General features: G+C 43.9%; 1 protein-coding gene across 1 annotated transcript in view; it reads right to left on the reverse strand.

Moving 5' to 3' along the window:
* LOC124717078 (protocadherin-like wing polarity protein stan) overlaps positions 1 to 22902 on the reverse strand; it is a 368864-nt gene that overhangs the window by 267439 nt on the left and 78523 nt on the right. The window contains exons 10-12 of the mRNA XM_047243768.1: positions 18067 to 18283; positions 13198 to 13397; positions 797 to 946 (exon numbers count right to left, since the gene is read on the reverse strand). Coding sequence (XP_047099724.1) covers positions 797 to 946; positions 13198 to 13397; positions 18067 to 18283 — 567 coding nt within the window. The remainder of the gene's footprint in view (positions 1 to 796; positions 947 to 13197; positions 13398 to 18066; positions 18284 to 22902) is intronic.

Raw genomic sequence — 22902 nt, forward strand, 5'->3', positions numbered from 1 at the left:
TATCATTCCAATATACATACAAATTCATCTTAACTTGGTGAAGGTTGATACTGAGTTTGCTCCTCCATTTTCAACAGTTAAAAAACTGGCAGACAGATTCACATGAAATTGTATTTGTCTTGAATAGCTATTTCACAATGTACGAAAAATGTGTGACAAAATGTTGTGGCCCAATTAAAATCATGATTATTTCCTTCCATGTGCAAGAACACTTACTAGTATCTTAGTGTTGCTAAATGACATTATTTGCTTATATAGACTCGGACAACACTGCTTGCTGCTTTTTATATTTTTATTTGTCCAGTCTGGTATCGAGCTACATGCTCACTGTTAGCAGTGTTATAGAAGATACACAATAATATAATACACAATATTACAATACAGTAATTATGTGTTATGGAAGTTAGGATGTGTTTATAATTTTGCATATTTTGCATTAGAAAGTCTAGTATTTACTTTCATCTTATTTTTATAGCTTCACAGAATTTTTGCAAATGTTTATGGAGGCATTCTATTATCTGGTTTCCAGCATGTTCTCATATTGGTATGAATGAGGCAAACTGTGCTGTATAATAATACCAGCGATATATTTTGCAATCAAAGATATTCCTTTCTGTGTATCGCTGCCTTGTCTATACATACAAATAATGTCATTTATCAACTACATAAAGGCTGCAAGATACTTCGAATAACAATAGGTATCTTAATGAACTACGAAGTTTTTATAAAAAATTAATGTGTTGCTATATTACCAGAACCCACTATCATTTCTATTTTTCATTATATTATTACTCACCTGAACTGTTGATAGCCTGGCCAAAATAGTCCGTTTAAGATAAACTTGTTCCTGCAGAAACTGTGGTGAATAAAACTCATCCCCATTCAAATCTGGTCGCCGAGCAGAGAAGCTCACATTCAAGATTTTTGCATCAACATCAGTATCATCCTAAAGTGAAAACATATCAGTCTTTGTTTATGAAAGCCAAATGATTGCTTTTACATTTTCAATGGTAAATCTCTGATCAGATTTAAGGGATGGAGAACAGAGCAAAACCAGATTAACATACCATTTGACATAAAATACTCATCTACTAAGTACAAATTTATAATGCAAATGAAGAGTCAGTATAAGAGTTAAAGAGATAATAGTCTCATGACTAAATGTATCCTTAGCGTTAATGAAAACAGTTTCTCAACCCTGCATATGAAGTTGTTCTAAAAAAAAAAAAAAAAAACACACACACACACACACACACACACACACACACACACACACACACAACGTACGATCCTTAAGGTCCTGAATACACCATTAAGAAATTAAAAAACAATGATGTGCAAGCATTCCTTACTAGCTCAAAATACGTTACGTTTCATAATACAGCGCTTGGCATATGTTTTAATTTCTTCATGGCGACAAACAATCCTCCTTTACAGATTCTCTATAGTCTTTTGATCACAACAGTCTGAGTCTCCACAGAAGAGTTGGATCTTGCATCTTTCATGTGTACTTTCAGTTTAGGGAAAAGAAAATACAAGTGTCTGTCCAGAAACTCATGAATTGCACTGAATATCCAGTCCTGTGTTAGGCAGACATGCAGCATGATTAACAGTGTTAGAAAAAGAGTGTTGACAGAAGTTAGAAATTAGTTTAAAGATGACAGTTTCATCAATCACAACTGATACAAAAATAAAGTATTACATTATGAAAAAAATCTCCTCAATCAAAGAGAAAGACAATAAATATACACACACACACACACACACACACACACACACACACACACACACGTCTCAAGGCTATGGGCATGATTCAGAAAGAAGGAACTTAGGTCCCGTGTGAGCTGAAACCAAGAGACACTGAACGATATTTGTGTGTTTGTGAACAGTTGCTTAAGAGGCATAAACGGAAGGGATTTCCACATTGCATTGTGACTGGGGATGAAAAAATGGGCTCATTATAATAACCCTAAACGCAAAAAATCATGGGGATATACCGGCCATGCTTCCAAGTCGACGGCCAAACCGAATATTCACGGCTCCAAGATCATGCTCTGCATTTGATGGGACCAGCAATGTCTGCTTGTGACTGTGTATGTGCGGATGGATGTGTGTGTGTGCGCGCCGAGTGTATGCCTGTCCTTTTTCCACCCCTAAGGTAAGTCTTTCCGCTCCCCGGATTGGAATGACTCCTTACCCTCTCCCTTAAAACCCACATCCTTTCGTCTTTCCCTCTCCTTCCCTCTTTCCTGATGAAGCAACCGTTGGTTGCGAAAGCTTGAATTTTGTGTGTATGTTTGTGTTTATTTGTGTGTCTATCAACCTGCCAGCGCTTTCGTTTGGTAAGTCACATCATCTTTGTTTTTAGATATATTTTTCCCACGTGGAATGTTTCCCTCTAATATTATATATATATATATATATATATATATATATATATATATATATATATATATATATATATATATATATATATAAAAAAAAAAAATAGAGGGAAACATTCCACGTGGGAAAAATATATCTAAAAAGAAAGATGATGAAACTTACCAAACAAAAGCGCTGGCAGGTCGATAGACACACAAACAAACACAAACATACACACAAAATTCTAGCTTTCGCAACCTATGGTTGCCTCGTCAGGAAAGAGGGAAGGAGAAGGAAAGACAAAAGGATATGGGTATTAAGGGAGAGGGTAAGGAGTCATTCCAATCCCGGGAGCGGAAAGACTTACCTTAGGGGGAAAAAAGGACAGGTATACACTCGCACACACACACATATCCATCCACACATACACAGACACAAGCGGACATTTGTAAAGGCTTTACAAATGTCTGCTTGTGTCTGTGTATGTGTGGATGGATGTGTGTGTGTGTGCGAGTGTATACCTGTCCTTTTTTCCCCCTAAGGTAAGTCTTTCCGCTCCCGGGATTGGAATGACTCCTTACCCTCTCCCTTAATACCCATATCCTTTTGTCTTTCCTTCTCCTTCCCTCTTTCCTGACGAGGCAACCATAGGTTGCGAAAGCTAGAATTTTGTGTGTATGTTTGTGTTTGTTTGTGTGTCTATCGACCTGCCAGCGCTTTTGTTTGGTAAGTTTCATCATCTTTCTTTTTAGATATATATATATACACACACTTAAAAAATAAGATGATGTGACTTACCAAATGAAAGTGCTGGCACGTTGATAGACACACAAACAAACACAAACATACACACAAAATTCAAGCTTTCGCAACAAACTGTTGCCCCATCAGGAAAGAGGGAAGGAGAGGGAAAGACGAAAGGATGTGGGTTTTAAGGGAAAGGGTAAGGAGTCATTCTGTGTGGATGGATATGCGTGCGTGTGCGAGTGTACACCCGTCCCTCCCTCCCTCCCTCCAAGGCAAGTCCCTCCGCTCCCGGGACTGGAACGACTCCCCACCCTCTCCCCCAAAACCCACATCCCCCCCCCCCTCCCCCCCGATGAGACAACAGTTTGTTGCGAAAGCCTGAATCCCGCGTGCATGCCTGTGTTTCTGTGTTTGTCCGTGCGTCCATCGACCCGCCAGCGCCCCCGCCCGGCAAGTCACATCATCTTTGCTCCCAGATACATCCCTCCCACGTGGAATGTTTCCCTCCATTATATATATATATATATATATATATATATATAATGGAAGGAAACATTCCACGTGGGAAAAATTATATATAAATACAAAGATGAGGTGACTTACCGAACAAAAACGCTGGCAGGACGATAGACACACAAACAAACACAAACATACACACAAAATTCAAGCTTTCGCAACAAACTGTTGCCTCATCAGGAAAGAGGGAAGGAGAGGGGAAGACGAAAGGAAGTGGGTTTTAAAGGAGAGGGTAAGGAGTCATTCCAATCCCGGGAGCGGAAAGACTTGCCTTAGGGGGAAAAAAGGACAGGTATACACTCGCACACACGCACATATATGTGCGTGTGTGCGAGTGTATACCTGTCCTTTTTTCCCCCTAAGGCAAGTCTTTCCGCTCCCGGGATTGGAATGACTCCTTACCCTCTCCTTTAAAACCCACTTCCTTTCGTCTTCCCCTCTCCTTCCCTCTTTCCTGATGAGGCAACAGTTTGTTGCGAAAGCTTGAATTTTGTGTGTATGTTTGTGTTTGTTTGTGTGTCTATCGACCTGCCAGCGTTTTTGTTCGGTAAGTCACCTCATCTTTGTATTTACATATATATATATATATATATATATATATATATATATATATATATATATATATATATATAGGGAAACACTCCACATGGGAAATATATACCCAAAAACAAAGATGATGTGACCCACCAAACGAAAGCGCTGGCACGTCGATAGACACACAAACAAACACACAAAATTCAAGCTTTCGCAACAAACCGCCGCCCCACCAGGAAAGAGGGAAGGAGAGGGAAAGATGAAAGGATGTGGGCTTCAAGGGAGAGGGCAAGGATCACCCCAATCCCGGGAGCGGAAAACCCACCTTATGGGGAAAAAAGGACAGGTACACACCCGCACACACACCCACATCCATCCACACATACACAGACACAAGCAGACATTTGTAAAGGCAAAGAGTTTGGGCAGAGATGTCAGTCGAGGTGGAAGTGCAGAGGCAAAGATGTTGTTGAATGACGGGTGAGGTATGAGTGGCGGCAACTTGAAATTAGTGGAGATTGAGGCCTGGTGGATAACGGGAAGAGAGGATATATTGAAGAGCAAGTTCCCATCTCCGGAGTTCGGATTGGTTGGTGTTAGTGGGAAGTATCCAGATAACCCGGACGGTGTAACACTGTGCCAAGATGTGCTGGCCGTGCACCAAGGCATGTTTAGCCACAGGGTGATCCTCAGTACCAACAAACACTGTCTGCCTGTGTCCATTCATGCGAATGGACAGTTTGTTGCTGGTCATTCCCACATAGAAAGCTTCACAGTGTACCCACATAGAAAGCTTCACAGTGTAGGCAGGTCAGTTGGTATATCACGTGGGTGCTTTCCCACGTGGCTCTGCCTTTGATCGTGTACACCTTCCGGGTTACAGGACTGGAGTAGGTGGTGGTGGGAGGGTGCATGGGACAGGTTTTACACCGGGGGCGGTTACAGGGGTAGGAGCCAGAGGGTAGGGAAGGTGGTTTGGGGATTTCATAGGGATGAACTAAGAGGTTTCGAAGGTTAGGTGGACGGCAGGAAGACACTCTTGGTGGAGTGGGGAGGATTTCATGAAGGATGGAGCTCATTTCAGGGCAGGATTTGAGGAAGTCGTATCCCTGCTGGAGAGCCACATTCAGAGTCTGATCCAGTCCCGGAAAGTATCCTGTCACAAGTGGGACACTTTTGTGTTTCTTCTGTGGGAGGTTCTGGGTTTGAGAGGATGAGGAAGTGGCTCAGGTTATTTGCTTCTGTACCAGGTCGGGAGGGTAGTTGCGGGATGCGAAAGCTGTTGTCAGGTGGTTTGTGTAACGGTTCAGGGATTCCGGACTGGAGCAGATTCGTTTGCCACGAAAACCTAGGCTGTAGGGTAGGGACCGTTTGATGTGGAATAGGTGGCAGCTGTCATAATGGAGGTACTGTTGCTTGTTCGTGAGTTTGATGTGGACGGATGTGTGAAGCTGGCCACTGGACAGGTGGAGGTCAACATCAAGAAAAGTGGCATGGGATTTGGAGTAGGACCAGGTGAATCTGATGGAACCAATGGAGTTGAGGTTGGAGAAGAAAATCTGGAGTTCTTCTTCACTGTGAGTCCAGATCATGAAGAAGTCATCAATAAATCTGTACCAAACTATGGGTTGGCAGGCTTGGGTAACCAAGAAGGCATCCTCTAAGCGACCCATGAATAGGTTGGCGTACGAGGGGGCCATCCTGGTACCCATGGCTGTTCCCTTTAATTGTTGTTATGTCAGGCCTTCAAAAGTGAAGAAGTTGTGGGTCAGGATGAAGCTGGCTAAGGTTATGAGGAAAGAGGTTTTAGGTAGGGTGGCAGGTGATCGGCGTGAAAGGAAGTGTCCATCGCAGCGAGACCCTGGACGTGCGGAATATTTGTGTATAAGGAAGTGGCATCAATGGTTACAAGGATGGTTTCCGGGGTAACGGATTGGGTAAGGATTCCAGGCGTTCGAGAAAGTGGTTGGTGACTTTGATGAAGGATGGGAGACTGCATGTAATGGGTTGAAGGTGTTGATGTACGTAGGCAGAGATACGTTCTGTGGGGGCTTGGTAACCAGCTACAATGGGGCGGCCGGGATGATTGGGTTTGTGAATTTTAGGAAGAAGGTAGAAGGTAGGGGTGCGGGGTGTTGGTGGGGTCAGGAGGTTGATGGAGTCAGTTGAAAGGTTTTGTAGGGGACCTAAGGTTCTGAGGATTCCTTGAAGCTCTGCCTGGATATCAGGAATGGGATTACCTTAGCAAACTTTATATGTGGTGTTGTCTGAAAGCTGACGCAGTCCCTCAGCCACATACTCCCGACGATCAAGTACCACGGTCTTGGAACCTTTGTCCGCCGGAAGGATGACAATGGACCGGTCAGCCTTCAGATCACGGATAGCCTGGGCTTCAGCAGTGGTGATGTTGGGAGTAGGATTAAGGTTTTTTAAGAAGTATTGAGAGGCAAGGCTGGAAGTCAGAAATTCCTGGAAAGTTTGGAGAGGGTGATTTTGAGGAAGAAGAGGTGGGTCCCGCTGTGACGGAGGACGGAACTGTTCCAAGCAGGGTTCAATTTGGATAGTGTCTTGGGGAGTTGGACCATTAGGAGTAGGATTAGGATCATTTTTCTTCGTGGCAAAGTGATATTTCCAGCAGAGAGTACGGGTGTAGGACAGTAAATCTTTGACAAGGGCTGTTTGGTTGAATCCGGGAGTGGGGCTGAAGGTGAGGCCTTTGGATAGGACAAAGGTTTCGGATTGGGAGAGAGGTTTGGAGGAAAGGTTAACTACTGAATTAGGGTGTTGTGGTTCCAGATTGTGTTGATTGGAATTTTGAGGTTTTGGGGGGAGTGGAGCTGGAAGTGGGAGATTGAGTAGATGGGAGAGGCTGGGTCTATGTGCAATGAGAGGAGGTTGAGGTTTGCTGGAAAGGTTGTGAAGGGTGAGTGAGTTGCCTTTCCGGAGGTGGGAAACCAGGAGATTCGATAGTTTTTTGAGGTGGAGGGTGGCATGCTGTTCTAATTTGCGATTGGCCTGTAGGAGGATGCTCTGAACAGCCGGTGTGGATGTGGGAAAGGAAAGATTTGAGGACTTTTAATAAGGATAGGAGTTGACGGGTGTGTTCATTGGCTGAGTTAATTACACCAACAACCTGACAACAGCTTTCGCATCCCGCAACTACCCTCCCGACCTGGTACAGAAGCAAATAACCAGAGCCACTTCCTCATCCTCTCAAACCCAGAACCTCCCACAGAAGAAACACAAAAGTGTCCCACTTGTGACAGGATACTTTCCGGGACTGAATCAGACTCTGAATGTGGCTCTCCAGCAGGGATACGACTTCCTCAAATCCTGCCCTGAAATGAGCTCCATCCTTCATGAAATCCTCCCCACTCCACCAAGAGTGTCTTCCTGCCGTCCACCTAACCTTCGAAACCTCTTAGTTCATCCCTATGAAATCCCCAAACCACCTTCCCTACCCTCTGGCTCCTACCCCTGTAACCGCCCCCGGTGTAAAACCTGTCCCATGCACCCTCCCACCACCACCTACTCCAGTCCTGTAACCCGGAAGGTGTACACGATCAAAGGCAGAGCCACGTGTGAAAGCACCCACGTGATTTACCAACTGACCTGCCTACACTGTGAAGCTTTCTATGTGGGAATGACCAGCAACAAACTGTCCATTCGCATGAATGGACACAGGCAGACAGTGTTTGTTGGTAATGAGGATCACCCTGTGGCTAAACATGCCTTGGTGCACGGCCAGCACATCTTGGCACAGTGTTACACCGTCCGGGTTATCTGGATACTTCCCACTAACACCAACCAATCCGAACTCCGGAGATGGGAACTTGCTCTTCAATATATCCTCTCTTCCCGTTATCCACCAGGCCTCAATCTCCGCTAATTTCAAGTTGCCGCCACTCATACCTCACCTGTCATTCAACAACATCTTTGCCTCTGCACTTCCACCTCGACTGACATCTCTGCCCAAACTCTTTGCCTTTACAAATGTCTGCTTGTGTCTGTGTATGTGCGGATGGATGTGGGTGTGTGTGCGGGTGTGTACCTGTCCCCATAAGGTGGGTCTTTCCGCTCCCTTGAAGCCCACATCCTTTCATCTTTCCCTCTCCTTCCCTCTTTCCTGGTGGGGCGGCAGTTTGTTGCGAAAGCTTGAATTTTGTGTGTGTCTTTGTGTTTGTTTGTGTGTCTATCGACGTGCCAGCGCTTTCGTTTGGTGGGTCACATCATCTTTGTTTTTGGGTATATATTTCCCATGTGGAGTGTTTCCCTCTATTAATATATATATATAATGGAGGGAAACATTCCACGTGGGAGGGATGTATCTGGGAGCAAAGATGATGTGACTTGCCAGGCGGGGGCGCTGGCGGTTCGATGGACGCACGAACAAACACAGGCATGCACGCGGGATTCAGGCTTTCGTAACAAACTGTTGCCTCATCGGGGGGGAGGGGGAGGGACGAGGGGATGTGGGTTTTGGGGGAGAGGGTGTGGAGTCGTTTCGGTCCCGGGAGCGGAGGGACTTGCCTTGGAGGGAGGGAGGGACAGGTGTACACTCGCACACGCACGCATATCCATCCACACAGAATGACTCCTTACCCTCTCCCTTAAAACCCACATCCTTTCGTCTTTCCCTCTCCTTCCCTCTTTCCTGATGAGGCAACAGTTTGTTGCGAAAGCTTGAATTTTGTGTGTATGTTTGTGTGTCGATCGACATGCCAGCACTTTCGTTTGGCAAGTCACATCATCTTTGTTTTTAGGTATATTTTTCCCATGTGGAAATATATATATATATATATATATATATATATATATATATATATAATGGAAGGAAACATTCCACGTGGGACAGATCCACGTGTCCAGATCTCCTGTTTCTTTCCGTTTCACCTTTATCTCTCCCCATATATTTTTATTTTCATTTTCATTTCACCTCATGTTAATACTTTCCACCTTCTAATACCATGTCACCCTCACAACACCCCCACAATGACCCCATTAAGTTTTATTTACATTCCCTCCGCAAACATGCCTTCGCCCTAGCCAGATTACACTCCCATATTCTATTTTCTCAGGCTTGTCTGACATTTGGCATCACCCCCAAAGGCCTCACACTTAAAGTTCCCATCTCTGGCTGCAACCCTTCCTTCCATCAGTCCCTATACCAGTTCCAAACTGAACAATCCATTGCCCTCACCCACCTAATCCTTCACCTACACATCAACTCAGCCAATGAACACACCCGTCAACTCCTATCCTTAATAAAAGTCCTTAATCTTTCCTCTCCCACATCCACACCGGCTGTCCAGAGCATCCTCCTACAGGCCAACCGTAAATTAGAACAGCATGCCACCCTCCACCTCAAAAAACTATCCAATCTCCTGGTTTCCCACCTCCGGAAAGGCAACTCACTCACCCTTCACAACCTTTCCAGCAAACCTCAACCTCCTCTCATTGCACACAAACCCAGTCTCTCCCATCTACTCAATCTCCCACTTCCAGCTCCACTCCCTCCAAAACCTCAAAATTCCGATCAACACAATCTGGAACTACAACACCCTAATTCAGTAGTTAACCTTTCCTCCAAACCTCTCTCCCAATCCGAAACCTCTGTCCTATCCAAAGGCCTCACCTTCAGCCCCAGTCCCAGATTCAACCAAACAGCCCTCGTCAAAGATTTACTGTCCTACACTCGTACTCTCTGCTGGAAGTATCACTTTGCCACGAAGAAAAATGATCCTAATCCTACTCCTGATGATCCGACTCCTCAAGACACCATCCAAATTGAACCCTGCCTGGAACAGTTCCGTCCTCCGTCACAGCGGGGCCCACCTCCTCTTCCTCAAAATCACCCTCTCCAAACCTTCCAGGAATTTCTGACTTCCAGCCTTGCATCTCAATCCTTCTTAAAAAACCTTAATCCTACACCCAACATCACCACTGCTGAAGCCCAGGCTATCCGTGATCTGAAGGCTGACCGATCCATCGTCATTCTTCCGGCGGACAAGGGTTCCACGACCGTGGTACTTGATCGTCGGGAGTATGTGGCTGAGGGACTGCGTCAGCTTTCAGACAACACCACATACAAAGTTTGCCAAGGTAACCCCATTCCCGATGTCCAGGCGGAGCTTCAAGGAATCCTCAGAACCTTAGGCCCCCTGCAAAACCTTTCACCTGACTCCATCAACCTCCTGACCCCACCGACACCCCGCACCCCTACCTTCTACCTTCTTCCTAAAATCCACAAACCCAATCATCCCGGCCGCCCCATTGTAGCTGGTTACCAAGCCCCCACAGAACGTATCTCTGCCTACGTAGATCAACACCTTCAACCCATTACATGCAGTCTCCCATCCTTCATCAAGGACACCAACCACTTCCTTGAACGCCTGGAATCCTTACCCAATCTGTTACCCCCGGAAACCATCCTTGTAACCATTGATGCCACGTCCTTATACACAAATATTCCGCATGTCCAGGGCCTCGCTGCGATGGAGCATTTCCTTTCACGCCGATCACCTGCCACCCTACCTAAAACCTCTTTCCTCATCACCTTAGCCAGCTTCATCCTGACCCACAACTTCTTCACTTTTGAAGGCCAGACATACCAACAATTAAAGGGAACAGCCATGGGTACCAGGATGGCCCCCTCGTACGCCAACCTATTCATGGGTCGCTTAGAGGAAGCCTTCTTGGTTACCCAAGTCTGCCAACCCAAAGTTTGGTACAGATTTATTGATGACATCTTCATGATCTGGACTCACAGTGAAGAAGAACTCCAGAATTTCCTCTCCAACCTCAACTCCTTTGGTTCCATCAGTTTCACCTGGTCCTACTCCAAATCCCATGCCACTTTCCTTGACGTTGACCTCCACCTGTCCAATGGCCAACTTCACACGTCCGTCCACATCAAACCCACCAACAAGCAACAGTACCTCCATTATGACAGCTGCCACCCATTCCACATCAAACGGTCCCTTCCCTACAGCCTAGGTCTTCGTGGCAAACGAATCTGCTCCAGTCCGGAATCCCTGAATCATTACACCAACAACCTGAAAACAGCTTTCGCATCCCGCAACTACCCTCCCGACCTGGTACAGAAGCAAATAACCAGAGCCACTTCCTCGTCCCCTCAAACCCAGAATCCCCCACAGAAGAACCACAAAAGTGCCCCACTTGTGACAGGATACTTTCCGGGACTGGACCAGACTCTGAATGTGGCTCTCCAGCAGGGATACGACTTCCTCAAATCCTGCCCTGAAATGAGATCCATCCTTCATGAAATCCTCCCCACTCCGCCAAGAGTGTCATTCCGCCGTCCACCTAACCTTCGTAACCTGTTAGTTCATCCCTATGAAATCCCCAAACCACCTTCCCTACCCTCTGGCTCCTATCCTTGTAACCGCCCCCGATGCAAAACCTGTCCCATGCACCCTCCCACCACCACCTACTCCAGTCCTGTAACCCGGAAGGTGTACACGATCAAAGGCAGAGCCACGTGTGAAAGCACCCACGTGATTTACCAACTGACCTGCCTACACTGTGACGCATTCTATGTGGGAATGACCAGCAACAAACTGTCCATTCGCATGAATGGACACAGGCAGACAGTGTTTGTTGGTAATGAGGATCACCCTGTGGCTAAACATGCCTTGGTGCACGGCCAGCACATCTTGGCACAGTGTTACACCGTCCGGGTTATCTGGATACTTCCCACCAACACCAACCTATCCGAACTCCGGAGATGGGAACTTGCCCTTCAGTACATCCTCTCTTCTCGTCATCCGCCAGGCCTCAATCTCCGCTAATTTCAAGTTGCCGCCACTCATACCTCACCTGTCTTTCAACAACTTCTTTGCCTCTACACTTCTGCCTCGACTGACATCTCTGCCCAAACTCTTTGTCTTTAAATATGTCTGCTTGTGTCTGTATGTGTGGATGGATATGTGCGTGTGTGCGAGTGTATACCTGTCCTTTTTTCCCCCTAAGGTAAGTCTTTCCGCTCCCGGGATTGGAATGACTCCTTACCCTCTCCTTTAAAACCCACTTCCTTTCGTCTTCCCCTCTCCTTCCCTCTTTCCTGATGAGGCAACAATTTGTTGCGAAAGCTTGAATTTTGTGTGTATGTTTGTGTTTGTTTGTGTGTCTATCGACCTGCCAGCGTTTATATATATATATATATATATATATATATATATATATATATATATATATATATATATATATATATGGAATTTGTGCACTATGATGAAGATAACAGCAGACGGGAATAATAAGCAACTAATACGAAGTGAATAGAAACTTTAGTATGCATTTTCTAATGGCACAAGCACTGTGCAGCTGAAAAATCACAGCAATTCAGCAAGTATCCTACAATAAAACTGTAATCACAGTATATATAGTCTTGTGTGTGACCGTTCAAGTGTGTGCATGTTTAAATGGTCTTATTACACTGATCATGCAATACTGAAAGTGAATTGGAATATATGTAGGGAAATACTGTTTAATATCACATGCAGCTCACAAATGACAAGGGGACATTAATGCATAGTAATAGAACAAAAAATATCCCAAGTCCTGATTTTTACCCGATATCCACGTGTCAGTTAAAGACTGTATCAACTCGATGGAAACACAAGGCTTCGTAGTAACACTGTAGTACACTACTCACTGGATTACATTTCTGAATGCCTTAATACGGATCAGACTTCTGGAATGCTCATGTACTGTAGTGTCCAAGATCCAGTCCAGTATAAATTTGTAACTTATCTGATACAGTTAACACATACAGTCCACAAAAGGAGCAGAAAAATTCCATCTTAATAACCTAGCATTGCAGAAACACTCAACCTATCTTCATAATCTAAAAATTAGACAGTGTCATTGCCTAACAGAAAGTCACTAAAGTAGTGATAAACACTAAGACTTGTACTGGGTAACTGCACAACAACATGTTTCCCTTATTTTATCAATATTCTTATTTATGAAGCCCATCAATGTCAGTAATAAAAATGTCACTAAATAATTTCTTACCTGTATGCTAAACACAAAAATATTTTCCTTTGGACATGGGATGATAGCTGCTAATCCTTCAATGAAAAATGTGAGCAGAGGTGAAAGGAAAGCCTCTTCAGTCATATCATTTAGACGCACTGTTATCGAGTTAAAAAGCATTTCTTCAGTAACAAGACGAACTGTCAGCTGCATAAGTGCTTTCACTTCATTCACTCCATCTAAAAGTGAAACAATATATACATCTAACTACTCAGTTGCACTTAAAATCTCAAAAAGAAAAAAAAATTAAAACATGCAACAACTAGAAAACATTAAACATGAATTATCATTCAACTAATAAGATTTAAAAATGTACTGTATACACTTCTAAGCATTTCGGTGGAAATGAAAAATTTTCTACCATGTTTTAAAATAAATGCTTCAAACTGGGGTCACAGCCTGCACGAAATTAAGTGGTACCGCCTTTCCTTTATTTGTCTGCAATTACTAGACAAAAATCTACACATTTTACAGTATAACACAAGTAGATGATGGAAATTTGCAGGTAATCCTCCAGACGGACATATATCACTGGAATAAGGCCATAGAGGCCAAATTCAGTTCACTGTTTAAAATAAAGACTTTTATCTAATGATTACAGCTAAAGACAAGAAAAGTTGTATCACTTAATAATTTTTGATCTTCATCTGCTGGAGTTTGTTTTAAGTACTTTTCTTTACAGTCAACTAATTGTTTAATCGTAATATTTTAATCAAAGACCAGCAATAAGTCTTTTGGTAAAGATGCATAGGAACTTTCCATCATTACTCACTTAGTTGGTTAACTAATGTAGTAACATCAGTTATGTAATGAAAAATAAAGGACTCAAAAATGAAACAATGGGAACTCCAGGTAGAAATATCAACAATGTAGGAAACGACAGATTGCTACTTACCATAAAGAAGATACGTAAATTTGCAGACAGGCACAATTAAAAGACACTTGTATGAAGCTTTCAGCCACAGCCTTCATCAGCGAGAAAGAAACCCACACCATTCATACACACAAGTTAGCACACTTCATGCACACATGAGTGTCAACTCCAGCATCTCTGGCCCATACGGAGTGCTTGCTTGTGTGTATGAACGGTGTTTGTGTGTCTCTCTTTCACTGATGAAGGCTGTGGTCGAAAGCTTTATGTAAGTGTCTTTTAATTGTGCCTGTCTGCAACTTAATGTGTCTTCTCTATGGTAAGTAGCAATCTGCCTTGTCCTACACTTTTGGACTCAAAAATGAATTCTTCCAATTTTATGCAGTCAGTGAAGTGTTTACAAACCTCAAGTTTGAGAGTTATAGTAGAAGGGCAGCAGTGTCAAAAACTTAATCTCTAACTTTTACAATTCTCTTCAAAGAACAACATATGAAAAATGTCTGATAAGGTTAGGAAATGAGAAGTCAGTGTCATTCCTGGTTTCCCTTCTGCACATCATTCTTAAAAAATCAAGATTTAAAAAAAAAAAAAAAAAAAAAAAAAAAAAACCGGTTAGCATACAGCCATTTATAAAGCATTTCTTATAATTTTTTTTCTTTAACTGCTGAATAAAACTTTTCTTTGTAATAAAGGATCATATATACATAACAACAGCCTCACATTACTACTGGATCTAACACAATGTAAGATCTGCCTACTGTAAATTGACCCCCCTGTGTGTGTTGAGAAAGGATGCATATGCTCCAAGGGTTCAGCAATATCTGTACAGGTTCAATGTTTGAGAAAAAAAGATTATAATAGAGGGAAACATTCCACGTAGGAAAAATATATCTAAAAACAAAGATGATGTGACTTACCAAATGAAAGTGCTGGCAGGTCGACAGACACACAAACAAACACAAACATACACACAAAATTCAAGCTTTCGCAACAAACTGTTGCCTCATCAGGAAAGAAGGAAGGAGAGGGAAAGACGAAAGGATGTGGGTTTTAAGGGAGAGGGTAAGGAGTCATTCCAATCCCGGGAGCGGAAAGACTTACCTTAGGGGGAAAAAAGGATGGGTATACACTCGCGCGCGCACACACACACACACACACACACACACACACACACACACACACACATATACAGACACAAGCAGACATATTTAAAGACAAAGAGTTTGGGCAGAGAAGTCAGTCGAGGCAGAAGTGCAGGGGCAAAGATGTTGTTGAATGACAGGTGAGGTATAAGTGGCGGCAACTTGAAATTAGCGGAGATTGAGGCCTGGTGGATAACGGGAAGAGAGGATATATTGAAGAACAAGTTCCCATCTCCGGAGTTCGGATAGGTTGGTGTTAGAGGGAAGTATGCAGATAACCCGGACGGTGTAACACTGTGCCAAGATGTGCTGGCCGTGCACCAAGCCATGTTTAGCCACAGGGTGATCCTCATTACCAACAAACACTGTCTGCCTGTGTCCATTCATGCGAATGGACAGTTTGTTGCTGGTCATTCCCACATAGAATGCGTCACAGTGTAGGCAGATCAGTTGGTAGATCACGTGGGTGCTTTCACACGTGGCTCTGCCTTTGATCGTGTACACCTTCCGGGTTACAGGACTGGAGTAGGTGGTGGTGGGAGGGTGCATGGGACAGGTTTTACACCGGGGATGGTTACAAGGGTAGGAGCCAGAGGGTAGGGAAGGTGGTTTGGGGATTTCATAGGGATGAACTAAGAGGTTTCGAAGGTTAGGTGGACGGCAGGAAGACACTCTTGGTGGAGTGGGGAGGATTTCATGAAGGATGGATCTCATTTCAGGGCAGGATTTGAGGAAGTCGTATCCCTGCTGGAGAGCCACATTCAGAGTCTGATCCAGTCCCGGAATGTATCCTGTCACAAGTGGGGCACTTTTGTGGTTCTTCTGTGGGAGGTTCTGGGCTTGAGAGGATGAGGAAGTGGCTCTGGTTATTTGCTTCTGTACCAGGTCGGGAGGGTAGTTGCGGGATGCGTAAGCTCAGATTCACCTGGTCCTACTCCAAATCCCATGCCACTTTCCTTGATGTTGACCTCCACCCGTCCAATGGCCAGTTTCACACGTCCGTCCACATCAAACCCACCAACAAGCAACAGTACCTCCATTACGACAGCTGCCACCCATTCCACATCAAACGGTCCCTTCCCTACCGCCTAGGTCTTCGTGGCAAACGAATCTGCTCCAGTCCAGAATCCCTGAAGCGTTACACCAACAACCTGACAACAGCTTTCGCATCCCGCAACTACCCTCCCGACCTGGTACAGAAGCCAATAACCAGAGCCACTTCCTCATCCTCTCAAGCCCAGAACCTCCCACAGAAGAAACACAAAAGTGCCCCACTTGTGACAGGATACTTTCCGGGACTGGATCAGACTCTGAATGTGGCTCTCCAGCAGGGATACGACTTCCTCAAATCCTGCCCTGAAATGAGATCCATCCTTCATGAAATCCTCCCCACTCCACCAAGAGTGTCTTCCTGCCGTCCACCTAACCTTCGAAACCTCTTAGTTCATCCCTATGAAATCCCCAAACCACCTTCCCTACCCTCTGGCTCCTACCCCTGTAACCGCCCCCGGTGTAAAACCTGTCCCATGCACCCTCCCACCACCACCTACACCAGTCCTGTAACCCGGAAGGTGTACACGATCAAAGGCAGAGCCACGTGTGAAAGCACCCACATGATTTACCAACTGACCTGCCTACACTGTGAAGCTTTCTATGTGGGAATGACCAGCAACAAACTGTCCATTCGCATGAATGGACACAGGCAGACAGTGTTTGTTGGTAATGAGGATCACCCTGTGGCTAAACATGCCTTGGTGCACGGCCTGCACATCTTGGCACAGTGTTACACCGTCCGGGTTATCTGGATACTTCCCACTAACACCAACCTATCCGAACTCCGGAGATGGGTACTTGCTCTTCAGTATATCCTCTCTTCCCGTTATCTACCAGGCCTCAATCTCCGCTAATTTCAAGTTGCCGCCACTCATACCTCACCTGTCATTCAACAACATCTTTGCCCCTGCACTTCTGCCTCGACTGACTTCTCTGCCCAAACTCTTTGTCTTTAAATATGTCTGCTTGTGTCTGTATATGTGTGGATGGATGTGTGTGTGTGTGTGTGTGTGTGTGTGTGTGTGCGAGTGTATACCCATCCTTTTTTCCCCCTAAGGTAAGTCTTTCCGCTCCCGGGATTGGAATGACTCCTTACCCTCTCCCTTAAAACCCACATCCTTTCGTCTTTCCCTCTCCTTCCTTCTTTCCTGATGAGGCAACAGTTTGTTGCGAAAGCTTGAATTTTGTGTGTATGTTTGTGTTTGTTTGTGTGTCTGTCGACCTGCCAGCACTTTCATTTGATAAGTCACATCATCTTTGTTTTTAGATATAGAAAAAAAGATTAGTTTTATTTATGTGTATCTGAAAGCCTGTGACACTTTTCTCATATGTTTTTACTGTGAAGTTCTTCACCACTAGTCTCTTTTGTAAAGCCTTGCTCATAAGACTGAATATGATCCAATATAACTAAATAAAATATGTTGTTAGTATTTAACAACGAAAATCAATTCTTCAAACACTATGTTTAGTTCAGCAAACGCAAATAAAAAATTATATTACATGTGTTGTATCTGTCAGAATAAAACTTCACTCCTACACTCACTTGGAAATCAAGGCATTGGTCTCAATCAAATGAATCAATGAATGTGGCTAGCAGAAACTATGAAAGACTGTACACTGGGAAGACCAAGTTGTACTTTATCTTCCAATAACTCAATAACCTTATCATCAGTTTCCGCCTACTTACTAGTTTAAATTGCCCTAACACCTCAACTATTCTAATTTCTACTGAACTTACCATGAATATAACAACAGCAAAACCAAGTGTAACAGTTTACGTACCTGTAACTGAGACTTCCATTGTTGCTAACTTTGGAACATTTGTATTAAGTTGAGGAGATAATGACAACTGTCCAGAGCTTTCATTCAGATGCACAAGATTTGCATTATTTCCACTCAGAATTTTAAATTGTAGCTTATCCGACACATCTGCATCAAATGCAGGAATGCGGCCAATGGCTCCACTTGGAAAACAATCACGAAAATTGTTGAACATAACCTGGAAGAAAGTGTGATTTATTATTACATTAACACAAGTTTCGGGATGAAAACAATAAATACAAACGAGGAAAAGCAGCTACTCACCACAATCTGATCGATGTGTGATACATAATGGATAGCATAGGCTAGCCTAACTTTCAAGAAACTATTCTCTTTTATAATTTTAAGTATACACTCTTACTCACAACCTAACATGCATCCAAACACACATCCTTCTGGCTATGAAGCAGCTCCATCTTCAAACAGTACTGCTCTAGACCTATACAGGTGCAGCAAATCATCTGTCAAGGCTTTGGTCACTAACTATCCATATACATGAATGACCACTGCCAAAATGAAATAAAGATGAAGGTTGTCTACCCTACTGCAGAGCATGTAATGATTATGGTGCGTCCACAGCTCGTGGCCTCGCGATCCCCTTCTCGCTTCCCAAGCATGGGGTCCCGGGTTCGATTCCTGGCGGGTCAGGGACCTGCCTCGAGATGACTGGGTGTTTGTGCTGTCTTCATCATTTCATCATCATTCCTCAAAGTGGTGAGACAGAACTGAGCAAAGGTTGGGAATTTGTACGGGCGCTGATAACCGCGCAGTTGAGTGCCCCACAAACCAAACATGATCATCATCAATGGTTATGGTTGACTTTAATGGCTGCATCAACTTGTGTTATCTCTGCCTGCCTCGGCCCCCCCCCCCCCTCCCAAAAAAAAAAAAACACACACACACACACACAGCTTCTTCTCTGGTGGTAACCAACCATCTAACACATTCTTAGATCAAACTGTACTCTTGACCTCAATCTCTAGTAGTCTCTGTCCTTCATCTGACTCTGCTCCTCACCTAAATTCTTGCCCTTATCTCGCCATGCTCATGCTTCTTACTTTAGTTATGTTTGGAATCTTACGATTCTTGTATCACTGTATCTCTTCATCCTAGCTTCTATCCCCAGAAACACAAGTCTGCAATGTGAAACTACCCATCCCACACCTAGATTCTACATCTACATACGTACACCATAAGACATCATATGGTGACTGGCGGGGGATAACCTGTACCACTACAAGTAATTTCCTTTCCTGTTCCACTCGCAAACAGTGAGGGAAAAACAACTGTCTATATGCCTCCATATGAGCCCTAATTCCTTGTATATTATCTCCATGGTCCTTTTGTGAAAAATATGATGGCAGCAATAGAATCATTCTGCAGTCAGCTTCAGATACCGGTTCTCTAAACTTTCTTAATAGTGTTTCTTGAAAAGAATGTTGCCTTCCCTCCAGGGATTCACATTTGAGTTCCCAAAGCGTCTCCATAATAGTTACATGTTGTTCAAACATACCGGTAACAAACCTAGCAGCTCATCACTGAATTGCTTCAATGCCTTCTTTTAATCCTGTCTAATATAGATCCTGAACACTCTAGTAGTACTCAAGAAATATGTCACACTAGCATCCCACATGGGGTCTCCTTTACAGATGAACCACACTTTCCCAACATTCTCCAAATAACCAAAGTAGACCATTCACCTTCTCTACCACAATCCTCTCATGCTCATTCCATTTCACACTGCTTTGTGACATTACACCCAGATATTTAAATGATGTGACTGTGTCAAGCAGGACACTACTAATGCTGTGTTCGAACATTAAGGGTTTGTTTTTCCTGCTCATCTGTATTAACTTACATTTTTCTAGATTTAGAGACAGCTGCCATTCACCACACCAACTAAAATTTTTATCTATGTCATCTTGTATCCTCCAACAGTCAGTCAATGGCCAACACCTTCCCATACTCCATAGCATCATCAGCAAACAACTGCAGATTGCTGCCCATCCTGCCCACCAGATTATTTATATATGTATTGAAAATGTTTGTGGTCCTATCACAGTTCCCTGGGGCACTCCTTGTGACACCCTTGTCTCTGATGAACATCTGCCAGCTGCCATTCACCACACCAACAAAAACTTTTATCTGTCACCTTGTATCCTCCTACAGTCAGTCAATGGCCAACACCTTCCCATACTCCACAGCATCATCAGCAAATAACTGCAGATTGCTGCCCATCCTGCCCACCAGATTATTTATATATGTATTGAAAATGTTAGTGGTCCTATCACATTTCCCCGGGGCACTCTTGTGACACCCTTGTCTCCGATGAACATTTGCCATCAAGGTCACGTTATTGATTTCTATTACTTAAAAGTCTTTGAGCCACTCACATATCTGGAAACCTAATCCACATGCTCATACCTTCATTAACAGTCTCCAGTGGGGCACCATGTCGAATGCTTTCCACAAATCTACAAATACGGAATTTATCTGTTGCCCTTCATGCATAGTTCATAGTAATCACATAAGAAAAGAACAAGCTGACTTTCGCACAAGTGATGGTTTCTAAAACTGTGCCGATTTTGACGACATAAGCTTCTCCGTCTCCGGAAAATTTATTATATTTGAACTGAGAATATGTTCAACAATTCTGCAGAAAATCAATGTTAGGGATACTGGTTTGTGGCTTTGCGGGTGTAGTCTTTTTCCCTTCTTACATACAGGAGTCAACTGCACTTATTTCCAGTCACTCAGGACTTTAATCCATGCAAGAGATTCACGAAAAGTGCAAGAGAAGTAAGGGTACAATGCCACAGAATATTCTTTGTAAAATCAAATTAGGACTTCACCTGGACATGATGACTTATTGGTTTTCAACTCTTTCTGTTGTTTCTCTATCCCAGGGATGCTTATTGCTGTCATCCATATAGGAGCCAGCTTGATGGTAAGAGAACAGTAACAGTATACTTTCTCAGGTTCTCAGTCAGACCTTATGCTAAGGTATGACGATGGTAGTTGTATGCTTTGTGCATAGATCTTTTCACAGATGATGGTAAGAGAACAGTAACAGTATATTTTCTCAAGTTCTCAGTTTGACCTTATGCTACGCTATGACGATGGTAGTTGTATGCTTTGTGCATAGATCTTTTCACAGATGCACGTATGTCTACTACCTTTGCCTATTGTCATTTGCACATTCTCTTTTGAACCGAGGGTGCAGCAGCCTTAGCTACCTCAGCATTTTACAAATTTTGTTGTTAAACCACAGTGGGTCTTTTCTGTCCTTAATCCACTTACTAGGCACGTAGTTCTCCAGACATGATTTACAATGTGTTTAAATTTTACCCATAATTCTTCTACAGCCACCTTACTGGAACTAAGTGATGTCAATTCACTGTCTAAGTGAGTAGCTACAACTGCTTATATGCTCTTTCTAGCAGAAACATTCTCCTAGCCTTCCTGACTGATATACACTATGCGATCAAAAGTATCCAGACACCTGGCTGAAAATGACTTACAAGTTTGTGGGGCCCTCCATCGGTAATGTTTAAATCCAGTATGGTGTTGGCCCACCCTTAGCCTTGATGACAGCTTCCACTCTCGCAGGCATACGTTCAATCAAGTGCTGGAAGGTTTCTTGGGGAATAGCAGCCCATTCTTCATGGAGTGCTGCCCTGAGGAGAGGTAGCGATGTCCGTTGGTGAGGCCTGGCATGAAGCCAGCGTTCCAAAATATCGCAAAGGTGTTCTATAGGATTCAGGTCAGGACTCTGTGCAGGACAGTCCATTGCAGGGATGTTATTATCGTGTAACCACTCCGCCACAAGCCGTGCAATATGAACAGGTGCTGGATCATGTTGAAAGATGCAATCGCCATCCCCAAATTGCTCTTCAACAGTGGGAAGCAAGAAGGTGTTTAAAACATCAATGTAGGCCTGTGCTGTGATAGTGCCACACAAAACAACAAGGGATGCAAGACCCCCTCCATGAAAAACACAACCACACCATACCGCCACCGCCTCTGAATTTTACTGTTGCTACTACACAGGCTGGCAGATGACATTCACCAGGCATTTGCCACACCCACCCCCTGCCATTGGATCACCACATTGTTTACTGTGATTCGTCAATCCACACAACTTTTTCCACTGTTCAATCGCCCAATATTTACATCGTTATACCAAGCGAGGCGTCGTTTGGGATTTACCAGCGTGATGTGTGGCTTATGAGCAGCCGCTCAACCATGAAATCCAAGTTTTCTCACCTCCTGCCTTACCGTCTGGAATTCCTGGGTGATGGTATGGGTAGATGTTTTGCCTATTACACATTATGATCCTCTTCAACTATCGGCACTTTCTGTCAGTCAACAGATGAGGTCGGCCTGTACACTTTTGTGCTGTACGTATCCCTTCACGATTCCACTTTACTATCACATCGGAAACAGTGGACCTAGGGATGTTTAGGGGTGTGGAAATCTCACGTACAGACCTATGACACAAGTGATGCCCTATCACCTGACCAGGTTCTAAGTCCATGAGTTCCGCAGAACGCCTCATTCTGCTCTCTCACGATGTCTAATGACTACTGAGGTCACTGATATGAAGTCCCTGGCAGTAGGTGGCAGCACAATGCACCTAATATGAAAAACGTATGTTCTGGGGGTGCCCAGATACTTTTGATCACATAGTGTATTAACTTCTGAAACCACAGTTGCTTTAATGACATCGTAATCACCAATACCCCTCTCTAAACTCATGCTTTCAATAAGGTCTGGCCTGTTTGTAACTACAAGGGC

This window comes from Schistocerca piceifrons, chromosome 1 (genome assembly GCF_021461385.2).
Source record: "Schistocerca piceifrons isolate TAMUIC-IGC-003096 chromosome 1, iqSchPice1.1, whole genome shotgun sequence".
NCBI classification, from domain to species: domain Eukaryota; kingdom Metazoa; phylum Arthropoda; class Insecta; order Orthoptera; family Acrididae; genus Schistocerca; species Schistocerca piceifrons.